The 26,981-nt window shown below is 37.1% G+C and overlaps 1 protein-coding gene across 2 annotated transcripts in view; it reads right to left on the reverse strand.

Annotated features, from left to right (window-relative positions):
- Positions 1 to 1,092: 1,092 nt before the first annotated feature.
- The window catches only part of LOC5572587, a 362,784-nt gene continuing 336,895 nt past the window's right edge, over positions 1,093 to 26,981 (reverse strand). Inside the window, exons 3-4 of one of the 2 annotated variants that reach the window (XM_021857377.1) lie at positions 3,249 to 3,786; positions 1,093 to 3,151 (exon numbers count right to left, since the gene is read on the reverse strand). In XM_021857377.1, coding sequence (XP_021713069.1) covers positions 2,127 to 3,151; positions 3,249 to 3,786 — 1,563 coding nt within the window. In that variant the 3' untranslated portion in view covers positions 1,093 to 2,126. Of the gene's footprint in view, positions 3,152 to 3,248; positions 3,790 to 26,981 lie in introns of both variants that reach the window. The other variant, XM_021857376.1, reaches the window with a different exon arrangement.

A 26,981-nucleotide genomic window follows, 5' to 3' on the forward strand; every position in this document is an offset into this window, starting at 1 on the left:
GCATTAGAATAAGCTCCTATGAACTTGTATGTGTGTCGTTCAAAGGTTATGAGTAATTATTTTTATATGCCATGTTTGCTTTTTCACCCCCTTTCTACATTTTTCGCCCCCCAAATTTTGTTTTACAAATTTTCGCCCCCTTGGACCTGAAAATCGCCCCCCGGGGGGCGAATTCGCCCACTTTGGGAATCACTGCTCTACAGTATTCCTCCCCTTGGCGACGACTGTGTGTTCTTTCTGTCCGCAGATGACACCACAATAGCTGTCAAAGGCAGAATGCCTACCGAAATAACCAACAAGCTACAACGATGCCTTGATGCCTTTGCTTCCACCTGGAAGATCAAAATCAATGCTTCCAAAACCCAAGCTGTAATGTTCCTTCATCGGCAGTCTTACAGACTAAAACCTCCATCAAACTGCACTGTGATCATGGATGGCACAAGGGTCGAGTGGCCGTCAGAGGTACTGTACCTTGGACTGATGGTCGACGACAAATTACAGTTCAGCTCGCATGTCGACAAAACTCTGATCAAATGCTTCGCCCTAATCAGAAGCCTGTATCCGCTCATTTGCCGAAGATCTCGCCTCTCGATGGTCCATAAACTGGCAGTATACAAAAAAGTGATATTCCCTGCAATATTTTACGCAGCTCCGGTGTGGGAACATTGGAACAATGTGCACAAACCCTCAAAAGCAGGCTCCAGGTTGCACAGAATCGTGCGCTTAGGATGATCTTTGCTAGCCCTTATGACACAAGGATCACAGATTTACATGAGGGGGCAAATTGTCTCACAATTAATAGCAAAATTAGAGACACGAAAGAGAAATATGTTTAAATTTCTCTTTCGTGTCTCTTATTTTGATATTGTATAATATCTGAACATGCTTTAATAAGCAATTTTTATATAGTAGATTAGGTTAGGTTTAAGTTGTATATAGTAGCTTTAAGAATATCCATTCAAATTCCATCTATCTCACATATGTGGTCAACATTTAACATATAGCTTTGTCTCAAACCATTTATCATTCCACAAAACATGTAACTAAAGATGAAAAGGATCTCCTAAATCACTTAAATGTAATATTATGTAATACACCTACAAAAACAAAAAATGAAGATCTTTTAAAGGCAAAGTCAATTATCGTTCCACCTTTCATAAGGCAAAATGGATGAATTTCGATAGACTAGTTCACAGCGTGTAGAACTCATCATCACACGATTTACACCTAATTGACTGTGTAGATCAAGGTGTGTGCATTTTACTCTGTAACCAGAGTAAGGTGTAATCACTTGGCGAAAGCGGCTTGGAGGCCATTTTTAACTTGCTGGCCGTTTTGTTTACAAACATTACTGCCTTGCCTGGAAGATGCTGAAATTGAAACTAGCTGTGCTGCCATCAGTGCGGACGAAATTGTCAAAAAAGAAAGAAAGGAGCAGAGCACACAAGGAGCAGGGGCGACCAGATTGGAATAATTCTTGACAACACTGTTTCTCCAACCAATCATGAGTCAATCTCTCGACTACCTGTCTCAGATGTTTGTAAACAAGACGACCAGCCCTTCCTCACCTACCCTGTCTGGTTTTCTCCACAAAGTGAGTATAATAGGACACCTTATAGAATTGAACGCGCCTTGGTGTAGATCAAGTTCTAATTGAAACCTGACATCAAAAAAGGCGAGAAAAGAAGATAACTTCGTGCAATCTGATTTCTTGTGCGGCGGTGTTGGAAGACGACGAAGCGCATCAGTGACGATTTCCTGTACAATGAGAGGTTGTTTTTATATCACTCAGTTCATAACTGTCGCGTCGTGATAGTTTCGTGGTTTACCTTTTGTAATCACCTAAAGGAGTTCCGCCAACTGTTGATAAGTAGCGTTCCGGAAAGAAACACAAAACTGAAACTGTAACGTGTAAGTGTAGTCATCTCTAGAAAACGCGGTGCTTTCTAGAAAGGAACAGCTGCCTTGAACGCGTACTCCGAACCAGACGAGTGGCCCGGAACCGCAGAGAGTGCGTGTGTGTTTTAGTGTAAGTGTGAGTGGTTGTTCAACGAAGGGTTCAGATCAGAGCGTGGTGTATCATGTGGAGTGTTCCGGTTTCGGTGTCAGTGTCAGGTGTGCTTAGCTTAAGGCATCGGTTGGTGATTCAGTAGATTGTTGCTGCCGGAGTTGTTGCTGTTGATGTTGTTGCTGCTGCTATTGTTGTTGGGTCGACGCTTTGGAGGGGATCCCAGGCGACGGTCAGTTATCGCCACGAACGGAAGTCGTTGACGCTTCAAGCGTCCGTAGCCGTTGCCGACAGGTTGTGGAGAGACCACCCGATGGTACACAAACTGGCCGGCTCGGGACGAGAGTTTGTAAGGATGGTCGGCGGCCATTGTTGGATGGCCGTAGGCATGGCCATCATCATTGTGCTTCTTGTCATAGATTATGTGAATTGCTTCACCGGGAAGTGAATTCGAGTGGGCGGTGGAGGATTGGATCGTCTCCTGGATGTAGTTCCGTTGCAGCCCAAGATTGTTCTGGCTGGGACGTTGCTCTTCGAACAGGTCCTCTAGAGGGTTTTTTCTACGATTAAACTTCCTTTCGTGATGGCGCTGACTGTATTCTGAAAGTGGAGCGATGGTGCCCTCAAGCAAATCAATCAACTGTTTATTTCGTCGGTTGTATTTCTTTATGTAGGGAGGGATGTTATCCGGTGGCTGCTCTTTGTTCAGTGAGTGTATAACCTTATCGAAATGAGGCCACTGCGGGCTGGAAGGGCTAGAATATCCGTCGATGTGAGCTTTAATGTCATCTTTAGTCTCCAGTTTGTTGGAACTATCAAAGTATCGGATCTGGCCCTGGTTACTTGCTCTGGGTGGAATCTGGTCGTGGATTTGCTTCCAGCGGTCTCTCTCCCTTTCGAGCATTTTTTGTCGAGAGTAGTGATGGTGATGATGCTGATACATCGAAGGATGGTAGTATCCGCCCCGATGATGATGGCTATGCTTGAAATTTTTGTGCTTCTTGTACAGCTTCAACCGATAGGATTTGGCTTTCTTCTGCATCTGTTCGAAAATGTCATCATCGTTTACTTCTTCTCCAACGCTACCACCTCTTGCCTCATCACTTCCGGCATCGACCGGTTTCAACGTTGACAGGCCACTATCTGTAAACCGAAAATGACAACCCGAACCCGGAGAAGAAAAAAGCAAATTGTGAAATCTTCTGAACGACATAACCCGGCGAGCAAAAGAGAAACTTACCATCTATCAATTTGGTGCCCTTCTCGTCGATAATCCCGTTCGACAGCAGATAGCCACCGTCGATGGAGTTGAGGAAATCGATACTGCTTGCCATCAGTGGACTGTCGACCGGCAGTTGCTTCTGGTTCCGGTTCACTGGCTCTAGTCTAGTAGTGCTGCTCTTGTCTACCTCGTTGTCCATTTGCCGTTCTTCGTCGTCCGGCTGCTGTGGCTCCGGGGGTGGTAACTGCTCATCCAGATCCAAGCCCCATGGATCTTCCGGCGGCGGTAACAGCAGCTGTTGCTGCGTCGAGTGGCGAGGATTAAGAAATTCATTAAACGGATTCACTTCATTTGCATTCTCAGTTCCACCGCCGCCACCATCATCATTATCCACCGCGTTGATGAGATTGTTGGAAAAGTTATAAATATCCGCCTCGTCCGGTGCTAGTGCAATGAAATTCTCCAATTCCCCATCACCTCCTCGTCGTCCTCCTCCTCCGGTGGGACTTTCGCCGCCTCCACTGTCGCCATTTTCGCGTCGATGTCGATGCTTCGACTGCTGCAACGGAAAGGAAAAAGAGGACACGGGAAATGTGAATTAGAACATGCGTCTGGAGCGGGAGACCACCACTAATGAAAATTGAGTTTTAATTATTTCCAGCACCGTTCCTTCGAAACAGCGGGAAAGCGTCAACGGTGGTGGCGTCGAGTGTTATCACACTTGTCGTCGAAGGAGGAAAGGATCTCTCCCTGCCTGTGGTGTGTCTTCTTTGTTGGTTCTTCATTACTCTTTGAGGGGTATTAATTTGCTCGGTTCAAGATTGCCCAATTAATTGCTTTATGGTACTCGTGACGGAGAATTGAATTGGTGTTTTTAACATTCAACGGTTAAGGAGGAAAATTTTGTAAACTTAAAGCAGTTTTAAAGTAGGTACCATATAATGGGGTAATGTTGATACATTTTTTGAGGAAAATTTGAATATTTCTCGTATAACATATGATCTTGCCCTAAAAGCCAGCGGTAACCGAGTGTGCAGCTCACTGTTTTCAGGCAAATTATGGACAAAGATAAAAACTATCACCACTGGGTGAATAAGGAGCAATGTTTCTTCGGCGTAGCATTGTCAAGTATCGTAAAATGGGGTGAAGTTGTTCACTTTTAAGCGATTTCGTTCTGTAGTTTCGAATAGGATGTATGTATTATCATTAAAATATTTTCAAAAACTTTACTGGGTTGGATATTTAGATAAATGAAATATTGACAAAATGTTACCATAATCACAAAAATCTTCTGGAAATCAAAAAGTGGAGTTTTATATCATGGGGTGAAGTTGATCACTAAATCTGAATCGAAAAGAGATATGTTTTTCACTAAATCTGAATCGACTCTTAAAAATAACTCAAACTAGTTGATAAATCGATCAATTTTAGAATTGAATATAGTGAATTACAGAATACACCATATGAAACGCCTAAAAGTATGCAATTCTCTTTGAAAATTGTGTGTTGAGATGCCACTATAGTCTGATAAGCGTATATTCGCCAACGAACGATCAGAGAGCAAAACTTCGTCTAATCATTGTAACCGAGAGCTTTCCATCCATTACAAACGATTATGTCCTGCAGTTTGGTACCTTCGCTTTTGCAAGGGTGATGATGTTTAGAATAAAACAGTGGCTCTCAAATTTTTTGAAGTAACGGAACCTGCAAATTTTTAAATCCATTTCACGGACCCCTGAAGAATGTTTTCAAAATCACAGTTCATTGACACTTTGCCTTTGATGCGTAGTAACAATTTAAACTGGTAAATTTTATATGATAACTCAAATGAAAATGAAGTTGAATTTACTAAACTTATTGAATTAGACATACGTATGACAAATATCTAACCAGAAATCCAACAATGATCTCGAAAAGAATATGCCAGTCATCCAGAATAAATCTAACATGAAAACAGTTTGGAAGTCGTCAAAAGATCTCGAAAACACAATTTACGAAATTTGCAACGATCCTTCGAAGTTATGCAGAATTGATTATAAACGTATTTTCAAAAAGCCACCAAGACTTCGTAAGTTCCTCACTAAAGTACCTTACTCTAATCCAACAATTTTCTTAGGGATCAGATTTTTGTGAAAATCCCATAAAAACAACCAGCATTATTAATTTTAATTTTATTAATTTTCCCATGAATTCGTTATAATCTTTCTCGTCTCTAAAAGATTGACACAAGATCTGAAATAGAGCCTCAGGTATCCTGCAAGGATTTCACCAGAAGATCTCGCCAGAACTTCTTCTAATTACACTTTTTTTTATATTGGCCCTCTAATACCCAACCCCGCCTTTAGACGGGGTACACTTTGCAAATTTGTGTATTTTTTGTGGCTCACACGCATATTAGGGAAGTTCTTTATGACTTTTAAAACTTTTTTGTATTTTTGAAAAATGTTTAAAAAAATGGATTCTTATAACTTATAAATGCCTGGGATTAATTTAACGTGTAATATAAAATATCGTATCTCTAATATTTTTCTACAATCAACCTTTCACAGAAGAAGAGCCTGATGATATTGAAATAATTTCAAATCTGTTTTTCCGTTAGTTACACGGAAAATGAAAAATTCTTCAGAAAAAAAATTAAAAAAAATAATATTTTCAAAAGTACCGTCAAAATGTGATTTTTTATTACTGCCAAAAAACAGTACTCAGTAGAGGCTTCAAAAAAAAAAATAAAAAAGGATAGGGATGTTCAAAAATAAAAATTATAAAAATCAAAACCATAATTCATAGATTTGCGAATAAAAATAAATCATTGCCCAAAACGTGTTTAGAACGATTTTAGATAGCGAAAAATGATATTTAGATCGAAAATAAAAATTTGGGTATTAGAGGGTTAAATTTAGGGGAGGGATTATTAGTGTATGTTTACTACAAATTAAACCTTAAAACTTCACTTTTTGCAAAAAAAAATACTAAAATCACTAGTAAGCCGAGCAAATACCTTTAAACTCTAATATGTGTTGCTTATCTTGACAGATAGTCCTATTTCGTCTGCGACTTACAGACTTCTTACCTATTTTTAGTTATAACAGTTTCAAAATTGATTGTCTTGCACGAACATTTGCCCTATCGGTTGGGCAAGAATTCGAAACTATCGCCCCATACTAGTTGCGAAAACTAGTGTGCCCAAAGTTATCGTATATACTATTTTTAAATTCTCAAGATTAAATACTATACGATCGAGGCTTTGTCTGTTCTGAATTGACTTAACAGTCTTTGGGTAAAACAACTTGGAATTTAACTTCAATATTATACTAAAGCAACACATAATAGAGTAAGGTGCGGCAAAAGTTCGCGATTTTGGAGGAAAAATCAATATTTCCATAAAAATGACATATAACACTTGAAATGAAATAAATACCACACAGTGAAAAATTTGCTACAAATTTGCTGAGCAAGTCTCTGTCAAAATATTAACCCAGTTTTTATTTAAAACAGCTTTCAAATTGAAGGTCTTAAAAGAAATTTTGCTCCACCGGTGAAGCAAGAGTTCGAATCATTTGTGGACAAAAGTTAGCAGGTTCACACATAAAAGATCGATATTTTTATAACAGGCTTGCTTCATTCCAGCAATAAACTGATGTTTGCAGAAAAATACACAATAAATTTTCATTAAAAAGTGACCAAAACAAAGTTAATTGAACTATACCCAAGAAAAAGCTGTTTGTTAGTAAACGCTGTAAAAACATGAAATTTTGATCACTTTTTCGCACAATCAAGCAACTTTCGCAAAATTTAAAACAATATGTAGATTTTAGGCAACTTGAAATTAATTTCTCAAAATGGCTCAATCTTTTGCCCCACTATGGGTTTAACATGATTTCCAAACGTTTATGCTACAACTAATACAGCTCAATCATCTTTATGCAATGCCCTCTCATAACAAACAAATAAATTTGTATTTTTATTTTGTTGCAATGACAAAAAAGTGCAATTTCAACGTCTAAACAACATATAGCCAAAACTTTTCCAATCTATCTATCTATCTTTATAAATAAAAATGGAGTGCTGTTTGTATGTCACGAGATGGGTTTAGAGGCCATGACATTTTGAAAATTCTCGCAAAGTCAAGTTTCTAAAGTGCTCCGACGTGTTTGTGTGTATAAAAATCTCAGGATATTCACTAAGAAAGATGGAAAAACGAGAGTGGACAGAACTGTCAATTTGTATGGGATTTTTCATGGCATTTTTCAACAGTCTACTTGTTGGGAAGACGAAGTTTGCCGGGACAACTAGTGTTTCATAGATTTATAAAATGTTTGGAGAGAGAGGGAGTCTCTTACTTGAATAGCATTTGAACCACTATAATATTAATATCTTTGTTTTTTATTTGAGCTAGAAATCTTAAAAAGAAACTCTTGCTCTACTCGAAGTTTTGCCCCACATTGCCGCAGTTTTTATTCTAGCTCTCTGCACTTGTAGAAAATTCGAAATAACAAGATCGGGTACAGTAGACTACAGAAGCCCGGGACAAGTGGGACCTAAAATTGCAGAACGAATGAGAAGTGATTGTTACGAAATGTCTAAAACTTAGGTATAAAGTCTGATAAATGGACTATAGGTCAGAGTTGTCCTGCTCTGCGGGCAAGTAGGACCAATTTAATCAAAATTAATATTCCAAATCAAAATATCGTTGCTATTAACTAATCATAGTATGCTATGTTGAACGCATATTTGGTGCAATTAAGGTATCAACCATAAGATATGTAACGCTTTTAGGAGAAAATTTTCGTTGGATTTAAAATCACATCATGCTTAAATTTAGTTAATCTGTATACAAAGCGTTAAGAGGGCTGTGAGATGGTCAAAATTTCATTTTCCTAGGTTGATGAAACAAATTGATAAATAAAAAGAACATTTGAACTCTTTTAAGCAACTGTAAAATGCCCTTGTATTGTTGTCATGTTTGGTAAAACATCGCTTATTGGGTGAATTACATTTCGTTGCTACTACTAATGGAGAATATTGAAATTGAAATGCACCAATCTAAATAAATAATTGTGCAACATTCTTGGTCTTCCTATTTTAAGCTTTCTGTTAGAGCGCAAAGCTGAACGCATAGTTGTTTGTTGCTTCCTGTAAGGGATTTATGCCTTCAAAGTTTTGAAGAAATCTTAAAGTTGGATTCCAATATGTTTTACCACAGATAACAGATGTTTATGCGAGAACAAAAAAATTAAGAAAACCTGTGTAAATATTCAAATTGAAACTCCTAGCAATCATTAGCGCCGCCACACAGCAAATTGCATCAATCAGTGGTGAGTACCAGTATCTTGAAATATTTCATTTTCACATCGCCAAGGGAACTTAGCGATGACAGCGCCACCACGATGTTGCTACTTGTATTGCCATTCAAAATGATCGTTAATTGTCTTACACAGTTTCACAATCGGACTTCAACATCTGTTATCTGTGGTTTTACCTTAAATTCCAAGAGTAAAATTTTACCTCTTCTTCTTCTTTTTCCTTCGATGCAACATCTGTCACATATATTTATGGAACAGCAGAAGTTGCTATAACGCCAGTCTAAATTTTACTTCAAATAAGAAAACGGAACGACGTACTTTGTTTTTGTTTATTTACTTTTCCAGTTTTTGACAGCTCTAGATAGCCCTAGAGTTGTCCAAATAGTTCCTTAGTCTGAAAATTCAGGTTGGTGCTATGTTAAATATAATAACTGCTAAACACAAACCTTTTATTTCACCCACAATACTTCCCCCTTTAGTATATTTTTTCAGAGCCTGCTTTTAGCATATATGACTTGCGATTAGGGTCTTCCTTAGCTGAGTGATTAGAGTCCATGACTACAATAATATATTGTAATAGATTGTTTCGTTATAAAAATTCCTGTTTACTCATTTATGTTGTTTCATAAATTATAAAGTTATGCCAGTTAATTTAGATCAAAACGACGCTTTTTAGAACTAAAAATTTATTAGACTTATTCAACAACTTAGAGCTGAACGCCTTCCAGAAATCGCTTAATATAAATGAATAATTCTAATATTTTTTGTTGTCAGTATATGTTTGATTAAGTGGTTCAGATTACTTCAATGTAACTTTTTGAACATCAATGATAAAACGCTTAACCACGTACACGAACGCTTTATTCTCAAACTCAATCCACATCCAAAAAAACCCGTTAAAAACACATACGGCTTGGCATTCAAACGATCCCAAAGGAAACTTCAGCGTTCAAAGAAAAACAGAAGAATCCAATCACCGATTACGATGATGACGACGATAACATCGCTGCCACATTCCATCGTATGAAAGGATTCCAAGCGAATCGGAAAAGGGTCGAATTCGACTGGCCTTGGCTCATCATGAAGCCGAGGCGATTGAAAGTAAAAAAATATATGTATACATGTTTGTACAATATTCGAAAAGTCATGTAAAATGTATGGCGAAACCATAATAAATGTCAGCACACACTCGATACTCTTTGAGTTGATTCCTGACGATCAGAATCTGGTAAATTAGATAAAGCATCTTCATTTGAACATGAGAAATCCAACATGTCATATGATGGACTAACGTAAAAAATGGCAATTATAATAGAAATCCGTTAAAATCTATTAAGATAGTCGAATAACACTAGGGCGCCGCTCACAAATTACGTAACACTCGAAGGGTGGGAGAGGAGGTACGTCAAAGCGTAACGACTCATACATTTTTTTTTAAATTGCCATACGCAGTGGGGGAGGGGACAAAATAATTCAACTTTAGTGTTACGTAATAAGTGGATGCTGCCTAAGCTTAGAAATAGGCTCTGCTCCGGTTGGAACTTAACACTAGGAAGAAGTAAAACATGATCAATTATGCTTTTCGGCTACGCAGTCTTAATTTTTCAACGGCTTATTTATTTGCCCGACGTTTCGACACGGGAATTGTGTCTTCCTCAGGGGGTAAATATTGTTGTCGTTTGTAGTCTTATGTTTTGTTTAACTTTAACTGTCAAACAAACATAAGACTACAAACGACAACTATATTTACCCCCTGAGGAAGACACAATTCCCGTGTCGAAACGTCGGGCAAATAAATAAGCCGTTGAAAAATTAAGACTGCGTAGCCGAAAAGCATAATTGATTACAACCATACAGTCGATTCCCCACCAGCTCAGTAAAACATGATTTCATAAAGATAAGTGAGCCTTCGATTTACTATGTATCGCAGTATTGAGAAAGGGTGTTTCAATATATCCGTCATACTTATGGAAGTGGATGAGAATCGGTTATGCTCCATAGAATTACACAGTGGAACTAAAACAAAAATAACCTTTTTGCTAGTTTCATAAAAAGTTATGCGTATACAAGCAAGCCTCGTTAGATAAATGTATGACTCGTGCTGCAAAAATCATTATTCTGTAACTTGTTGAGTTAACTACTATTCCCAAGCCATCAAAAAGTTCTTTTTAAAAAGAAATTATTACAAAATTTCGTACGCTCGTATTCTTGAGTACCGAAAAAAAGATTTTTGTTGTAAATTAAACGCATAAATCAGCATCAAGTTATTGAACTTGCATGCAAGTTGACTGAAATTGATAAATTATGCATCTCATAAACCCCACGTGTTATGCCATTTTTTGGAAACGGCGATGGCTTCAGCTAACTTAAATTGAGTGATTAGCGGTATATTGGTGCTTGAGACCAAATCTTATTCTGCTGTGTTATGTATTGTAACTTAACAAGCTCTGTCCCAGTTGCGACTTAACGCCAGAAAGAAGAAGAAGAAGAAGCGATCTTATCGTTTTTGAATATTTTGTTGAATTTATTAAGAAGGGTTTGAACATTAATAGATATGGCACTTTGCAAACCCATTCCGCATGGAACCGCTCCACTGTTGACCTAATAAACAGAACATCTGCCCCGATCTCGTTCATCGTTCGATGCCACCCACACAATCTCTAAAAAAGCAAATCTCGGATAGGAAATTGATTCCAGCTTTCGGCCATCACAGTCGCTTGCCAAAGTTAGCCTGGCAGTGCACGTGTGTAGAGATATGTTCAAGAATATGCGTAGGGTAGGTGTGCCAATTATGGGTGCAATATTTCAACAGCAAGAAAAAAGATCAGATTTGAGCAGGGTTTCTAAAATGCAAGCATGACTTGTTGATATTTCTTCTGAGAGCTTTCTCAGAAGCTCAGACACCTACAGCATAGCTTAGTAGCCGCGGACTATAACCAAGCTCAATTTCAAAAGATTTTCAACTTGAAACGGTGAATTTTGATAATAAATCTTCGAGCTGTTTAGTGGAATACCTGTAAGTTGATGAAAAACCGAATTTAGTACTATACCATTTAATTTCGCTATAGTTTGTATCTTTTGACTGATACTAACTATAGTGGAATTAAACGGTAAATTTTATTACTTACCAGCTGAATTTGTTCATTTACTCTCACTAGGCAACATACGCTAATCATTTGAAGTAGTTTTACCGGACGAAAACATAAATTTCGATATAAGTGTTCTTTATCAAGCTTCCAAAATGGCGAAGTGCCTGATGCAATATTTCAAATGGTATAATTTTCCAATACACGAATATTTTTGATCAAGGCCAGTTTCCATAGAAAATTTTGTTTTATAATTTATGTTAATATTAACTATCATATTCTAGTGAAACAATGAAATAAATGTCCTATTCCTCACTATTGCCATAATTGGTACTTTAGACATGTTTAGGACAAATGCCCTACCTCTACCTGCCTGTCTCGGCAGCCGGCAGTGGAATTTCATCTCATTCCGGCTACATAGAGCCACATCCGACCGGAATGGTTCTGCACGGAGGTTGCCTGTGAAGTAAAACGGCAGACACTACAAAGTCTCAGGAAATTCAATAAACTGAATCTGGTCTGGTACAGGAAAAAGCGCCGTTCGGCGTTAGGGTGTACTAACGAAGGATTGGAAAATTAAAGTTAACTGTGATGTCGTAATTTCGGGCGAAGTTGATCATATTACGGGGTTGTAAGTTTGTTTTTTTTTATAATGTTGTCAATGTCGAAAAACTATATGCTCTGGAACTTCCGAAGGAGCTTTTGAAGGAACTTTCGAATGAACTTCCGACGGAACTTCTGCAGGAACTTTCAACGGACTTTCCGAAGGAACGCCCGAAAAAAATATGAAATTTTATGGCGGAATTACCTGAAGGAGCACCCTCGAGGAATATTCAGAATGGAAGAATTTCTTAAAAATCTTCCTAGAGAAACTTCTGAAGGATTTCATGGAGCAATTCCCATGTGAAATCATAGGAAAATTCAGGAAGAATTCCTGAAATAACTTTTGAAGGAATCATCGGAAGGAAGAAAGAAGCAGTCCTGTAAGGATTATCAGAAGGACTCAGGACAAAATCTCGAGAAAATCTGGACCGAATCACAGTGAATCCTGGTGAAATTCACTGACAAATTTCCGTTACAATGTTCTGTAGGAATTCCCTAAAGAATTTCTGGTGGAATTCCATAAGAAATCATAGAAAAATTTCTGGAAGATGTCCCTTAGCCGTTCCTTAAATAAATCCTTGAGAGTTCTTAGAGGAATTCTGGGAGTAATACCTGAAGAATTTTTGCAAAATTTCTCTTGAGGAATTTCTAAAATAATTACTTGAGGGATATCTGCTGTAATAAGTAAGGGTTAGTAACAGGTATCTTTTTAGAGAATTGGTATCTAAAACGTCTATATTTTTAATGAAAGGCCTCTAAAGTTTTATTTCAACCACAAAGGTCTCTAGAGTATCTTTTTTTTGTTATTCTGCTTGCAGTGAACTCCTCGAGGAAAAGCTTTAGGAATTATCCTAGTGATTTCCACTTGTTCCAAAAATTCTTCTGAAGGAAGTCGAGAAAATCAGGATCTATTTCAAGAATTCCCAAATAAATTAAATCAGTGACCATTTACTTCTTTATGATTTTTTTCTAAGAAATTCTCTAGCATTATTCTGGGATGAAATCCAAACAGTTCAACATTCCTTAAAAAAATCTTTAAAAGTTTCACACCAGTTAACACTACAGCAATTTTTTTCAGGAAATTCTCCGATCATTTCTTTACACATTTGTTTACGGATTTCGTCCGATTCTTTTCAATTATCTTAGCAATTTATCTAGGAAATCTTTTGAACTCCCGCAAAAGTCCGCGAATTTTTCAGGAATCCTTATTTATCAAGAGTGATATAAGATCTCATACAAGTTTCATAGGAGGTTACCTTAAAAACTTCTCGGGAACTACTTCAGGTTTTTTTTTTTTATAAATTTCTCTGAATTTTGAAAATTTCCTCAAGATTTCCCTGGAGACATGCCTGGAAAAAGTCTGAGATATTCCTTGAAAAAACACCTTGACAAATCTTTGAAGACTTCGTTGAGAAATATCTCAAGGAATTACTAGAGAAATTCCTAAAGAAATGTTAGTATGAATCTCTGGAGATATTCCTGAAGGTATCCTTAGAGAAATCCTTACATGAAATTTCAAAGTAATACTGAAGAATAATTTTGTAGGAAACCCTGAGAGTGGTTGAATTTTTAAAGATGTTCTAAACCGGAGTCTTGGAGGATGTTCTAGGGAAACCGATGGAAGAATCACCTGAGAAAATTCTGGAGGACTTGGAATTTTCTCGAAAAACAAAAACTATCAAAAAGAATCTTGGGAAGAATTTCTGATGGAATATCTAAGGTAATTTCTGTGGTTATCCTTGTTGTATTCTTGAGGTATCGAAATTAGAATTTTTGGATGAGCTTCTTAGGAATATCCGTCGAGGAATTCCATGAGAAATAATCTCTGAATGACTTCCTGAAGAAATCAAATATCTGAGTTGATTTCTGATGAAACTAGTAGAGAAGATCATGAAAAATGCATACAGCAATTTCACTTTACGAGGAATTTCCAAAAAATCTCACTGGGTCACCATCAGCTCTGTGAAGTGTTTCTGGAATGATTCACTAAGAAAATCCAAGATGAAGTCATGGACAAATTCTCTGAGGAGTTTTTGGAAAAAAAAAACTCGCAGAAAAAATCATAGAGAACTCGTCAGAGGAAATTTTCGAGAAAATTCCGAAAGATTTTTTAGGGGAATTGCCCAGGAAGTTTACAGAAAGTTCGAGGAGAATTATGAAATGTGTAATTTTTAAAGGAATTCCTAAAATAATTCGTGGAAGAATTTCTCGAGTAATATATTGAGAAATATCTGGGGGAAATCCCGAAGAAATTCTCAAAAAACTCCTGAAGGATTTTCGGAATAATTCCTGCAGATTTTCCTTAAAGAATTTCTGAAGTTATTTTCTAGAGGTATTCCTAGAGTAGTTTTTCCTAAAGAAATAACCTGAGTAAATTTTTAGATAATTTCTCAGAGGAATACCCAGAAAAAAATCTCAGAGAAAATCCTGGATGAATGCGCAGAGTAGTTCTTGGAGAAATATCCGGAAGAGTTCCGGAAAGAATTCCCGGGAAATATATAATTTTTTTTCAGGAATTTCTGGATGAATTTCCGGAGCGATTTATTGAGAAATTACCTATGAGATTTTCAGAGAGTTTTATTGAAACATCTCCGGAGAAACTTTAAACAAATTGTGAGCAATATTTTGAGAAACACTTAAAGAATTCTCAAAGAAGTGCCTGCACGATTTTTTCAGGAAGAATTAGAGAAGAAATTTCTGGATAAAATACTGGAAGCATTCTTGGAAGAGTTTGTGCAGAAAAAACAGATTTTTGGATGGATATTTGCAAGTATTCCCGGAGTAATTTTTGAAATATTTCGCTGAGGAATTCCTAAGGAATTTTCGAAAAAAAATTGGAGAGGTTTTTTGGAGGAAACTCTGGAATAGTCATTATAATATTATGTGAATTTTACTGAGATCAAATTTGCGACACTTTGCCATTAGCGAAGTGTGGCCACACAGATAAAAGAAAATTCACTGTCAGTGCCCTGCTGCAAAACATCCGTACTCCGCCATAATCAATTCCAATAAATTCATCAGTTGCACAAGCCAATCGGGATGTTTTTTCGTCGTTCTACCTCCAGCTCACTCAGTCAAGGTACCGGGTTGGTACCCCCGTTGGTTTGCCCACATTCAATTTGAACCTCGCTAATTTGCACATCATTCAGGTTAAAAATGGCTCAAAGGTAATTTTTCTCATGGAATGTAGTAAAGTGATATGGAACGCAAAATCAAAACAAAACAGCCAAAGGAGTAACCAGAATTATTATTTTCAATAGAATGTAGGGTGACTAGAAGTTCAAATTAAAAATGAGCCGCGATGGTTTGCATGAGGTACCGTTCAAATTAGCGAGGGTGCACGGTAGTTTGAACGCCAGCAGAACTTCCTGCGGTCCTAGATTCCTCATTCAAAGAGTTTAATTGTTCCGGTAATTCCGGGAAGAACACAAAATCAGAATTAGATTTAAGGTGACGATGAATCGAATCCAAACTTAAAATTTTCAAAAACACAAATCTGAAGAACTGCACACCCATTTTAGCGGAAAACTAAATTGATTGGTCACCACCAGCTAGTGATCAATCGATTAAATTTTCAGCTTGCACGGATGTCTGTTTCTTCAGATTTGTGCGCTTGAAAATTTGAGGCTTGGCTTCAATTCAAACACGACCTAAAAACAAACATTCAGAATGACATTTGCGTTCGATCAGCATCTTCGAGCAGTTTGTATCTTGATATTTGAAATATCACGCGCAAGAAGGTGATATTGGAGCTGTCAAAAATGTATGGAAAACCGCATGTACCATGATACAACTCCGTAGTCTGAACATAGCATGGATTTATCACAGACAAACATACATCACACTCTCATCATTGTCCTTCGACCACCTTTTTAACGGTCGTTTTAAATATATGGTAGGTGGCCAATCCATCAATCGCAGCGCTCGCATAGTTTTTGTTCGTGTTTGACGTTTTCAAACTACCGCCATCTGTTGGCCAATCGACCAAATACAAGGATTTCAGCATTGACCATGTTAGCTCCTCGTGACCATGATTTCGATTCTGAGTGTTACGTTTGTTTGTCTGTGGATTATTTATATTTTTTTTCTTTCCGTGTATTATTTCTAATAATCGATGCTATTTCTTGGAACTTCATTTTGCTCAGCTGCACTGCTTTTGAGTTGGAAATTTCCAAAATATTTGAAGCACTTTTGTTTAATAAGTTTTTTTTCAAACGTAGAAAATTTGATATATATTTTGACGGAAAATATCAAATTGAATAGATACTTATTTATACACAAAGTTGGTCTGATAATGTCACTGAGGGAACCGATGTCGATTGAGAACCCTTTGCATATCTCGCGTTCAGCATCATAAGGGCGTAACTGTAGTGATCGATTTCTCTTCATCGATTTTCTCTTAAGCTAATTACCTGACCGGGAGAATGTTTTCGACTAATATTTTTGGTGCCATACAAAGTACTCATCGTTTTTTGTCATACTGCATCGTAAAATGTTGCAAAAGCCGCTCTTATATCCAGTACTAATTCAGAGAAAAAGTCGATGATACGTTGAACAATAGAAAATCAATCGACTTCTGGGCTTTATTAAAAAAACACACATTCAAAGAGTATATCGGAACGAACTCGCCAAACTCATCAAATCGATTTTGCTATCCAACGAATACAATGGAGAGTTCCTTTTTATCACTTGTCATTGCCATATGCCACTTGAACGGCAATTATTTTTTGTTATGTTTTCAACATTAAAAGTAACTGTATAACTTTTCTCCGCTCTTTCTAGAATTATGATTTGACTAATGTTGATATATATTGTCTAAAAACTGTTATTTAATCAATTGTGTAAATGAAAAAAGAGAATCCATAATTAGCGATTCTAGCTGGCTCAATAATAGGTAACGTCGGCAGCGAAGTGGACAATATGGCAATCAAATGGAGATTTGAAACTAAAGTTAAAATTAAGAATAATTGTTGTCAAGGCTTGAACACAATGACAGTGGAACGGCAACGGAATCGGAAACAGTTTGCCAGAATAAATCACACCCCCTTGATTGAGCTGTCAGTGAACGTAAGTGGACCAACACTGTGTCGACAAGCATGTAATAGTTCATGCTGGTGATCCGGCTTTGCTACCGTTGCCGTTTCCGCTCTCATTGCGTTTGGGCCTTTAGGCTTTACGAAACGCAAATTGGTCCATTTACAATTTAAGCGTTATGTAATAAATGGATGCTTCACTTAAAAAATTGAAAAACTTAAGCTTTAAGTTATCTATCAAAAAAGTGAAAAACGTAGTATCGGTCACTACTACTCTACACTAAAGGGACTATTATTAGCAATAAAAAAATATTTACGTTTTGAGTTGGAAATGCTAGGTACGGTCAACTCTCCCTTACTCTATATTTCGTATTTAAGTACCGTGATGGATCAAAACCCGGACGGTATCAATATAGGGACACTCTGTTAATAATCGTTGAATAATAGGTTAATTTCAACATTAATCTTGAATGAAATAATTACACACAAACGTTATATTATTATCATCACTTTACTATAAATTTTCATCTAGTAACCATTGCAAACAAAATCAAAATTGTAATCCAGTTCGACACCTCTGGTTTCGTAGCGTAAGTTCTGTGGCTCAAGCGTACCGAATATCGTAGTACTAGTACGACGTTCAGTAAACGGTATTTTATTTTCATTGAGTTTTGGGTGATTAGTAGTGAGCATTGATTTGAGTGAATATTAGTTTGAATGATTGAACCTATTAAAGTGGCGAAAAATGATACAAAATTATGTTTCTCATGAAGATACATAGGAAGTGTCTGGATTAGTGAACTAACGATTGGAAATCCGGACGTTATGTATCAGACATAAGCTTTACGTTATTAAATACCGTGATGAATCGAAATCCAGACAACACCAATATCCGGACACTCAATCGATTTTTGTTAATTCAACAAAGAAATTGAAAAAAAATCCGATCATATTTTGTTCGTAATTTTAAATTTAAATTTATTTCATCATTTTACTTTTACATACCATCTACCCAACTAACATTCATTCATTTAACAAACACCATTATGGCAGTTTTATTCAGCATCATGTTTAATAACATTTTAATAATTTTCATGGCCAACCTTTGTTCAGGCGTTGTTCACACAAATTTGGAGAAACTTTTAAGCATGTCGTTAAATTCCAACTTTATTTTTCAGCTTTCAAAACGTTGTACAAGCATTCAGTTCAGCTTTTATACGACTGGTCCAAAAATAATTAAAAACAGATAAAAAACAAAAAAAAAATTTCAAGGCGCGTCAAAATGTAGTGTACACAATTATCATGATATAAAAACCATATTTAAAAATCGCCTGAATACTGGATTCGAACTCGATACCAATCGTCAGCGGTATGCCTTGCCATCTGCGCCATCCTAGAATTGATGAATAAATCGTCCAGTGCAAAATATAAACCTCTCATAGCTGAATGTTGATCATGTTTGAGCTTCTATTCGACATCGTCTAATCAACATATGGTACGCTAATCAACAACTGAACACGCATATTATTCAGCTGTTGTTTAGTGCTGATCCAAGCTGAGTTCGGTCGGCTATTTTTAGCGCACAGTGAGAAAATTTATGTTGATGATGGTAAAAAAATAATGTTTATTTACACAAAGTGAAATCAGTCTGAAATGATTAAAGTGAATATACATCGAAGCCAAACCTCAAATTTTCAAGAGCACAAATCTAGAGAACCAGACAGCGCAGGAGGTTCAAGCTGAAAACCTAATCGATTGGTCACACGCTGGTGGTGATCAATCGATTAAGTTTTCAGCTTGAACGGATGTTAAGTTCTCTAGATTTATGTTCTTGAAAATTTGAGGTTTAGCTTCGATGCATCTTCATCTTAATCTAATGTCATAATAAGTTTTAGTTTGTTCAAAACTTTTATATGAATGATTCATTAACTTAAATTGAAATTTATTTATTTTATAAATTATATTTGTATTAATTTATTATATTATTGATTTGTATTTTTCATAAACCTATAATGCATTAAAGAAATAGTCCTCTGTATGAATATGTATAAATCATTTGAAGTGTTCTGAGGACTGTGCGCCTGAATAGAAAAATGTTCGAATATCTTGACGCGTGGGATTTTTTTTTTCAGAAATGGCCAAGTAAATCATTTATCTTAGATCGCACTATTCAGTTGTGAAGAAATGACATTTCAAATGTAGCTCACTATAGAAATTCATGTAATCAATGCTGTCAAACAAATTTCCACGTTTCTTGTACGGAACAACATCCCGAGCAGGCGGAAAAAAGCTTAGCAATTGCAAATTATAATATGGATAGCTAAAAGTGATATTAACTTGATAGATATAATATATAAAAGATCTGGAAACGATATCTAAAATTAACTACACACAAAAAATAAACAAAATTTTGATGTTGTCTTCAGATCTTTTATGTCAATCAAGTCAATATCAGCTTTGTTTATCAGTACTTCGCTCCTACTAGGGATGCTTAGTTAAAATGTTTGTTTTTGTTTTTCAAAATAATCCTACATTTCTGGAGGCTGAACATGTTTATTTTGTGAACAGCTATTTAAAAAGTTTTGAGAAAGCATAAGTTATAAACTTTGAAATGCATTCGGAACTCAACACAAATTTCGGATATTTTGTCCATTTTATGAAATTTAGCTATGGTGTGATCGTTTTTACAAGGTTTATTTATTGCTGAACAATGTGATTGTTAATCGTCATTTTGATCTCTATTGGATCAACTGTTCTGGGGCAAAAGTTCGAGTAGGGTAAGAGTTTCTTTTCAAGATTTTTAGCTCATTTTAAAACAAAACTTAAATATGTCATGGTTGTTCGAATGCTATTCAAGTAAGAGACTTTCACCCCAAATATCATAAAATTCGATTGAGATTTGGAAAAGTTATGGCTATTTGTTGTTTTTTGACGTGAACATTGTAATTTTTGGTCGAACTTTCATTGCATGGAATCAAATGAAGATACAATCTTTTTCGATATTTTATGTTAGGGCGTTTCTAGGCCTATTATAAAGATGCTTTGACGTGTATTAGTGTTTACATAAATGCTTGGGAACAAATTTTGGCCCATAGTGGGGCAAAAGTTCGAATCAGCGGGGCAAAAGTTCGACCCATATATAAACTCATGGAAAAGTTATCAAAATTGCCAAAAATCTTTATATTATCTTCAAATTCAGCGAAATTTGCTTAATCGTGGGAAAAAGTCATCAAAATATCGAATTTTCACTTTGTTTTGCGAAAAACTGCGTTTAACTCTGTTTTGGGCATTTTTTTATGAAAATTTAGTGTGTATTTTTCTGTAAACATAAGTTTATGGCTGGTATAAAGTATGCCTGTCATAAAAGTATCGATATTTTGTGTTTGAATCAGCGAACTTTTGCCCCACACTAGAATCGAACTCTTGCCCCACCGGTGGGGCAAAAGTTCGTTTAAGACAATCAATTTTGAAACTGTTATAACTAAAAATAAGTAACTATTTTGACTAAAGTTTGTTCAGCAAAATTAGAGCCAATATGTTGAAGATTGATTGGGTGGTAGTTTTTTTTTTCAAACTGCTATTGCATTTCAGGAAATTTCGATTATACCACTCAGGCCGAACTTTTGCCCCACCTTACTCTACTGAAGCTGAATTAGGATTGTATAAGATACTTATTCAGCTCTTATTCATGCTTATGTTAAACATGTGGAAATAGCTGAAGTGCGACACAAGTAAAACGTTATTTCGGCCTCTGAATATCCTTCTATACAAATACATTTGTTTAGTGGAATATTGGCTTTTTAATTGGGGGAAACGTGTCTTGTTCAGCTCATTAGTAAAACAATCTTGACTAGTCGAATGAAAATCTTTGGAAACGTTTAAAAAGTGGCGATTCAACTTTTGTTTATTCTTATGCATGACGTTGAACATTGACCTAAGTTTGTGTTAAAAAAAGCACCTTCTCAGCTCTTTATAGAGCAAAATTTTTATTCAGCTGTCATTACCATTATTGAACAATAATCAAACATGCATGCTTTTTTGTGGCTCTGAATTGTTAGTTGGGTGGTGCTACGTTTTGCATAGATTTATAGCATAATTACCGTAAGACACAAACCTGTTCATTTTACCCCCCCCCCCTGGTCATTTTACCCACAGTTCCCTTACTTCTTGATTCTGGATCGGAATGCAATTTTATGGTTGATCGATTAGCTGAACAGTTAAAAGTTCGATGGCAGCGTTTGGATGTCTCGGTGTACGGCATCGGACAGGCCAACAACTCAGTGAAGGAAAGGCTGAAAAATTGCAAGAAAAATTGCTTTTCTGTGAAAAATAAGACATGCCTCGATATTTACCTATTTTTGAATAGTTTAGTCATGAAAATCAATAGTTTTTATTATTAGAGTAGATTCGTAGAATGATTTCCAATCGATTGATGCAAGAATCTTGAAAATCTATGAGGGCGTTAGTAAGTTATTAACAGTTAAAATCTAGCCACTTTTCGTGACGCGAGCGAATTTTCGTTTTTCGAAATTGTACCCCAGTATGTTGCCGTAAGACGTTATCCAACGTCAAAAAAGCAAAAGTTACATTCTCTACAATGATTATCGATCAACTTTATAATGGTTTATTGAATATTACGGTCGTTTTTGGTGTTCAAAATTGTAGGTCACCCTACCGTAAGAACCTACTCATACCTGAAGTATCCTCTCCTGTTATGTTTGTTCAAGCAATAAGAAAGTGGAAAGAAAACGGTAATATTATCAAACAGCGAAACGAAGGCGAACTATAGCAACCCACCTGGTTGAGAGGAACCAAGCTGTTGATTTAGGCACCCCATATCCTCGACTCAGATGAATCCGGGCACCTACTCTCCGATGTTGACCTATAACATTTTTCTTCTCGCTCGGCAACTCAACTTTGAAGTTTCTAAGTTGGAAAATTTTGCGTCGTTCTTTCGAAAGAAAAATTTCCCTCTTCGAGAGCAGCAGGGCAAAGCGTGTTTCGAAAGTTCGTCGCCAAATGCTGTTTTTCTGTGCAGCAGCATATAGGGTAACGGTCGCATTTTAGACCTTTACCGTAACATGGGCCCCATATATTGCCTAAAATTCATCGCAAATAACTCAATTATAAAAAAATATATTTTTTGGACACTCCTGTAGAGTATCAAAGTATTTATTTTGGACACCAGGCATGCTCATTTTATTAGAAACTAGTGGTCCCGGCAAACTTCGTCTTGCCATCAAGTAGGCTGTTGAAAACCGCTACGAATCGTCCCATACAAAATGACAGTTCCGTTCACTCTCGTTTTTCCGACATTCCCGGTGAATATCATGGAACTTTTATACACACAAACACGTCGGAACCCTTGACGAAAAAAATGGAGAAAGAATCATCCAAATCCGCTGACCCGTTCGTAAGCCATTTCGTGACATACAAACACCACTCCATTATTATTTATATAGATTGTCCAGAGTATCTAAAATACATAGTGGTCCAAATTATTTTGGTTACCCCACCGAGTCTGCAAAGAAAGATCCCTTCTTCGCCAACTGGAGTCGACACGGGGGATCGGAAGATGACATTTAATTAAATCTGACAGCTTCATCCTTGTGCACGGTTACATTGAGCAGCCTGTGGTGGCGCCACCGACGTTTACTAATGACTTGACTTTTGTGCCTCTGGTGGTGGTGCCACATCTGCCTTTTTCTCCCCAGACACAGTGTTCAAGAAGCGCGGGAGGATTTCTGCGTGGAAATGGGAAAGCTCGTGCCGTCAAGTGTTTGTGTGCCAAGGTTGATTAATTAGTCCGCGAAATGTTTGGGGAAGAAAAACACTTCTGCTATGGCAGAAGATGGCGATGATGCGGCAAATTTTGTGCTTACAAAGAAGTTAGTTATTTAGTACCTGTGCCAATTCAGCTGGGATGCCTAATTGCAGTGTGCGCTGTGAGTTTGATAAAATTCGGGAAAATGATGACGAAACTGTATGAAAATTGAGAATCTTAATATCAATTGAGAAGAACCGTACGATATGGCAAGCCTCTGCACTGGTAGTGACTCTTAATTATGTTTATGAAACCGTATGGAAATTTAGTGAATCTTCAAACGGTGATCAATAAATCATCATCAAGAGAAAAAGATACAGCCTATTTAGAAAAAAAAATTATCGATTCCATGCAAAAAAAATACAACTCACAATTTGCCAATAAAATATTCTACTTTTGATCATTTTATCAATTTAATTTAACATCACTATCTCATGACGGCTCACTGTAGTAGCATGTTTGGAAGCTCTGATAAAGGTTTATGATTACGATGGATATGACCGTGGTATGCAAATACTGCCACCTTGCAAAGTATTATAGATAGAGGGATAGACAGGGACATTTCAAAAATACATCTTGTTTCTAGCGTTATGTTGATAACTTAATTTGTTATCAATTTATCATTATTAAGGACTGTATTAGAAAAAAATCAACATTTTCTTATGTGTATAATTCTTACCGCATGTGTAAAAAATTATGAAATGTTACAATCTGTATTGTAACTGGGAAAAAGGATAATTTTAATACAAAACACATATGTAAATGCAATGGTTTAATTAATATGAGGTGAAGAACTAGCCATATGTTAATGTGCTAAAATTCACCTTAATAAAGAAACAAAAAAAAATGATATGAATACATGGAATACTTGTGGATAATGGGCTAAATCTTATTCTAGGCTGAATTTGAAAATAAATAGTTTTATTAATACAAGCATCAAATCAATAAACTGCCTTGTCCAAATAGGTTCACACTCAGCCACACGAGCTTGCTTTGCAAAATAACGCCCCTGGAAATACAATCCCAGTCACGTCTGGCTCGTATCAACAACCCTGTTGCTGGTTTTTGCTGACCCACGCCTTCTGTCAACAAAAGCATCCGGACGGCAGAGTCAGCAAACCGCCGAGGAATCAATCCCTTGACCACTATCAATTTCTTCCGTTCCATTCGTCTTTTCACGTCTCGGCCAATGAAGTGATTCCAATTCCGTGAACTTTCCATCCGACCTCCCCGTAGCCAGCTCAACAACCTACGCTTCGTTTATGAGCTGGTTGAGCGCTTGTAGCGAAATGCGAATCCTTGCTGGCGACGATGTTAACGACTATGGTCTGCTATGCCCCCAATCACAATCCCACACACTCACAGGACGATTACATTACAGTCCTTCGGTACACTATGCCTTTTTTGCCAGAGTACCGTCGCACACTGGGCCAGATCACTGTTTTTGACGGCCAAAACCTCTAGTACTCTATGCATCCTAGAAGTTTGATTTCTTCGTCAAAATTGTTCGGAACAATTTTTACCATATTTTCACTCCTGTGGGCTTGACTTCTTCTTCTTCTTTCTGGCGTTACGTCCCCACTGGGACAGAGCCTGCTTCTCAGCTTAGTGTTCTTATGAGCACTTCCACAGTTATTAACTGAGAGCTTACTATGCCAATGATAATTTTTGAATGCGTATATCGTGTGGCAGGTACGAAGATACTATATGCCCTGGGAAGTCGCGAAAATTTCCAACCCGAAAGATCCTCGATCGGTGGGATTCGAACCCACGACCCTCAGCTTGGTCTTGCTGAATAGCTGCGCGTTTACCGCTATGGCTATCTGGGCCCCTGTGGGCTTGAATTAATATTATAACCAGTGCTGGGAATGGTAATAGTAGTAGGCTCGAAATTCGCAAAAATCACGTGGCTTTCCCAGTACAGTAGTTGAAGAACGTGAATCTCATCAAGCAGCCTATGTTGGGTGCATGAATTTTCCAAATCGTTAGTGTCATTGAAGGCTCTAAATGCGGGAAATGCAGCGGGAAATAGAAAATTTTTCTACAGTAATTTTGGGTTGCCCCTAGCAACGGGTGTTTTACAATTTTTAGATTTCTACTGCTAAAAATCCAATCAATTTCCACAATATTTGTTGCATGTCAATTCTGACCTATTATGAACATTTTGTGATATTATTTGGTGTTAAAACGAAATAATCACTTTACTTATTCTTGTTAATGTGGTGCAATTAATTCCAAATAACTCACTAAGGGTGAGTCACGAATCTCGATAACAACTCAGCAGTAGAACGCTCGGTAAACAAAATTTGTAAATTTTGGTGGAATTTAACTGATTTTAGTAATTTTCATTAGGTAATTCTAATTCACCGACAGTTCTGTGTCTGTGAGTATTGCCAGTTATGTTGCGCTTCACGGTAGAAATATTTTCGAAACTCTTCCAAAATTAAATTGTCGTCTTGAAAAGGACGGTTGGGTGAGGATATCGTCGATCGTCATTCCATGCTCAGGTTTAGTGGATTCAGTGGTAGTTATGAATTCTGGTGTCGGTGCTGGGGGCGATTAAACCTCCGAATCTGTACAGCGTACGGCCCTGCCACTTCAGAGCGTAGCCGACAGCATTCCGGATGCGGGTTTCCTCGTAGATGAGACCGGAGGTACGCTTGACCCCGCCACGGCGGGCTTGGTGATGATGCAATGGATGTTATCACGCAAAACCTTGCGATCTCTGGCCGTGTGAACTAATTGCGACGGTCTATCTTCGGCAACGATTGAAACAAAACTGATATTCGGCCGTCGACTCGGCTGCTTTTACGCAAATGAACGCTATGGATGAGTTCGTCTTGCTCGCTCGTTGTTCACTGTTCGTCTCGCTCTCTCGCTCAGCACGGACAAGAGAAGGTTATAAAAGCGACGGGCTGCCGCGCAAAAAGTGTGCCGAGCGAATACTACTCGAGATGCTGACAAACGAAAATCGAGCGGTGTGCAGTGTTGGGAAACTCGTAAGTACTCACCGAAAACTGCAAACTCACTCGCGAGTTTGAGTTGTACAGCTTTAACTCTCGCGTGAGTATACTCAGGCGTGAGTTCAAGCTGTACAACTCATACTCGTGAGTGAGTTTTTGACTAACACTAACTCGCTCGTGAGTAATTTTACTCACTTGAAGTGTTGTAAATGTTCTAAAAGCTTGCGAATGGCTCATATTAATAATAGGTAATGAGTAAGGCTGTTCTTGTTGCGGCCTTATTCAAATGAAAAGATGAAAATTTAATTCTTAAAACTATTTCTAATTTCAGATCAGTACACTAGATCCGCATGACTTCCGTTACCTTATAAATTTCACGAATGAAAAATAATTGAGCTTGTCATTTTTCGAGCTGATTTTTCATCGATGGGATGATATGAGCACCCTACTTTTTATTGTGAATTCATCTCATATAATCTCTACTCACTAAACACTCCAAAAGATTAAACAGCAAAAAGATCAAATTTTAAAAAACATTGTCTGTTTGTGTCCATAAACCGGTGTTCTAAAGTACACACTAGTTAGGAATAATTTACTTCGTTCAATTGATGCATACCATAAGGTCGGTATTCAGACAGACTGAACCAAATGTTTTTTAATGGCTTCAGGAAAACATATCCCAGACATTCGAAATTTCAAAATATTTGCAGTATTTGCTGTAATAATGCAACTTATCTATTTGATGGTACATCTGTACTAAAATAGCAACGGAAAGTTTAGAATTGGTGGATTTCTTCGCGTATCTTTTCGCGTATCAAAATATCATCTAGTCCGGTCTGTCTGAATACCGACCATATGTGCAATTCAAACACATATTAGAAGATCGTTTTTTATTGCTGATTTCTGCTTCATTTTCTTTAATTTTACCACGAACAGAGA

Source organism: Aedes aegypti, chromosome 1 (genome assembly GCF_002204515.2).
Source record: "Aedes aegypti strain LVP_AGWG chromosome 1, AaegL5.0 Primary Assembly, whole genome shotgun sequence".
Lineage (NCBI taxonomy): Eukaryota > Metazoa > Arthropoda > Insecta > Diptera > Culicidae > Aedes > Aedes aegypti.